Source organism: Hippoglossus hippoglossus, chromosome 13, assembly GCF_009819705.1.
Source record: "Hippoglossus hippoglossus isolate fHipHip1 chromosome 13, fHipHip1.pri, whole genome shotgun sequence".
Lineage (NCBI taxonomy): Eukaryota > Metazoa > Chordata > Actinopteri > Pleuronectiformes > Pleuronectidae > Hippoglossus > Hippoglossus hippoglossus.
The window spans coordinates 1,129,112-1,131,770 of record NC_047163.1 but is presented as its reverse complement, the minus strand read 5'-3'; the positions used below and the strand labels follow the sequence as shown (position 1 = coordinate 1,131,770).

The following is a 2,659-nucleotide window of genomic DNA, read 5'->3' as shown; positions in this document are numbered from 1 at the left end:
CTTAAGAAAAAGATCCACTTCCTGGAGATGAAAGTGTTCAAGTACCACATCCGGTCAAGGCTTTCAAAATACACCCACGTGCTGAGTCCTCGTCACGACGACCGGAAACACATCGACGATGTTTGTTGTTCTTCTGTTTCTCATCGGACGCTTCACGTGACCCAGTGACGTGACGTAGATGTCGTAAAACTTAGACACATATAAAACACGGAAGTGACTTTTAACTTCCCACAGACCCGGAACCCACCACTGCGCTCGCGGTGACGTCATCGGGAACCAGGAAGTGAGCGGGTTGTCGTGAGTTGTCTCTGTGACGTCACCCGGAACCAGGAAGTGAGCGGGTTGTTGTGAGTTGTCTCTGTGACGTCAGCCGGAACCAGGAAGTGAGAGGGTCGGTTGTGTCGCTGCTGAGGCTCCGTGTCTCCGTGTCTCCGGTTCTACGGCTCTGATGGCGGGATCCACGGGCCCGGGACGGCCCGGCGCGGGGCTCCGGTCGCCGGCGCTGCTGCTGCTGCTGCTGGCGGGGGTGAGCGGGCCGGTCCGCGCCGTGTCCGAACCCGGAAAATGGAATCTGAACGTGGACAGCGTGAGTTTCCTGTTTGTGTGGTTCACCTGCTCAGGTTGACACCGGTTAACCGAAACAGCCTGAAACCGAATCAGAGACAAATCTAAAGCTGCGACTTTTTTTTTAAACATAAATGAGATTTAAAATATAAATGTGTGTGTTAAAAATATAAATGTTGTAATTCTCCAAAGTTTGTTTCATATTGTTTCTTGTTGATTTATTCTCATCACCTCAAACTTTAATTTCATCCATTGATGCTGATTAGTATGAAAACTTTAATTAACACAGAATAATGATGCAGAAAACATCTGTTTCTTTCATGTTTTACATGGAAATTATTTTACATTTTCTTAATTAACGTTTTTCATATTTGGTTGAATCGGTGTTTGAGTTTTTTTGCCTCGAAAAATCTTTAACAAAATGAGGTGAGAAGAATTTACAAACTTCCAAACCCTCGAGATTCTGAGAGTATTTCAGAAGAAGGCGTTACAGTGGCCACAGTGTTGTTGCAGTTCCACATGGTGGCCACTAGAAGGCACTGAACACTCGTAATAACAATAAAATAATGCTAACTTGTAACATAACGTACAAGTATAAAGACGGATTAATTTGACCTTTAAAGTCTCAACACTTCCTGATTAATCGTCCAGAAGTCGTGAAACCTTTCCGAAGTAACGTTTCTTCTTCTTCTTTTCTTTACACGTTTGTTTGTTTGTTTGTTTTTCTTCAGGAAACTTTGAAGGAGCAGAACTTCTTCTTCTTCACTAAACTCTGTTCAACAGCAGCTTCGTTCGGCTCAAATGTGAGTTCACCGACGACACCTTTCTTCTTCTGACGTTTGATCGCATGCGGATGGTTCAGATGTTCCGACACTGTTTTCTTTATACTGCTCTGAACTTCTTTGAGTGTCTAGTTTGACGGGCAGAACGGAACAACGCGACATGTTAGCTAGCTCTGGCTAACGCTACACTACCAGAAATCACCTCTTCTTCACTGGTCTAAAAACCGGTGGCAGTGACGAGGAGGAGATGTATTCATCTGAGTGAAGCTAATGTACTTTAAAGAAGTGGTATCTGGTACATATTCGCGTACTCACCGATGCCCGACACGTCTTTCTCGTCTCCATCAGAGGTGGAAGAACATCTTGGTCTTTATAACATAATGAAAATTGTTTTGTATTATATATGATTAGAGGTTCCTAAAATTAACGTTATAAATGAATAAAATCATAAAATTGTGTGTGTGTGTGTGCAGGGTTGGCGGAGACCTGTAACGCCTCGTCTCCAGTAAACCTGAACGTCTCCTGGTATCTGAGAAACTCTCACTGCCACGACGAGGTCTTCAGCCTGAACGTGAGTTTCTCCTCTGAGGTTTTTGTTGGTTCCTCGTTTTACTTCTGAAAAACCTTCGATCCACACGTTTAGAGAACTGAGATCTAGGGAATTTAAATGTGGTTTCATAAGGAGACTGATGTTGGAGGTCTGAACTCTACCGATTGTTTTACATTGATATATATTTAAAAAATCACATGACACCAAAAAAACGAATGAAAAACAAACTCATAGACCGTTAAAGTTTGAGAACATCAGAAATCAGCAAATGAAAGACTTTGGTTTTCAGGGTTTTCACGTTAAACGTCCAGAGACACTTACTCAGACATTTGTCCTCCCAGACAGAACCTGTAGAACATGTCAGGAGACAAACCAGAGCTGTAAGAATTCATTTACGTGAATCTGACAGTTCGGACTTCTTCCTGGTGATTGTTAAATCACTGATATAATTGATTTGACGCCTTGGATGTGTCGTGTGCACGCGAAGATTAAAACTCGGAGTCGTCTCGTCTCTGATTTGAATTTTGTTGTTTGTCTCCAGACGACACGAGCAGCGACTTACTTCAGGTCCACGGAGGTCATGACCGGAGGAGGAGGCGGCTTCTACGTTTTCCACCAGTATCCTGTCATCTCCTGTGAACCGCACATCAAACCTGACACGGTGTCTGCCACACACACACACACACACACACACACACACAGACACACACACACACACACACACACACACACACACACACAGACAGTGAAGGAAGTGACCGTA

The 2,659-nt window shown here is 43.9% G+C and overlaps 1 protein-coding gene across 1 annotated transcript in view; it reads left to right on the top strand.

Annotated features, from left to right (window-relative positions):
- The first annotated feature begins 350 nt into the window (after positions 1-350).
- Positions 351-2,659, top strand: part of zgc:162698 (uncharacterized protein LOC560165 homolog) — a 12,250-nt gene continuing 9,941 nt past the window's right edge. The window contains 5 exon segments of the mRNA XM_034604887.1: positions 351-586; positions 1,296-1,329; positions 1,332-1,367; positions 1,820-1,917; positions 2,438-2,557. Of these exon segments, the coding sequence (XP_034460778.1) occupies positions 449-586; positions 1,296-1,329; positions 1,332-1,367; positions 1,820-1,917; positions 2,438-2,557 (426 nt within the window). The 5' untranslated portion in view covers positions 351-448.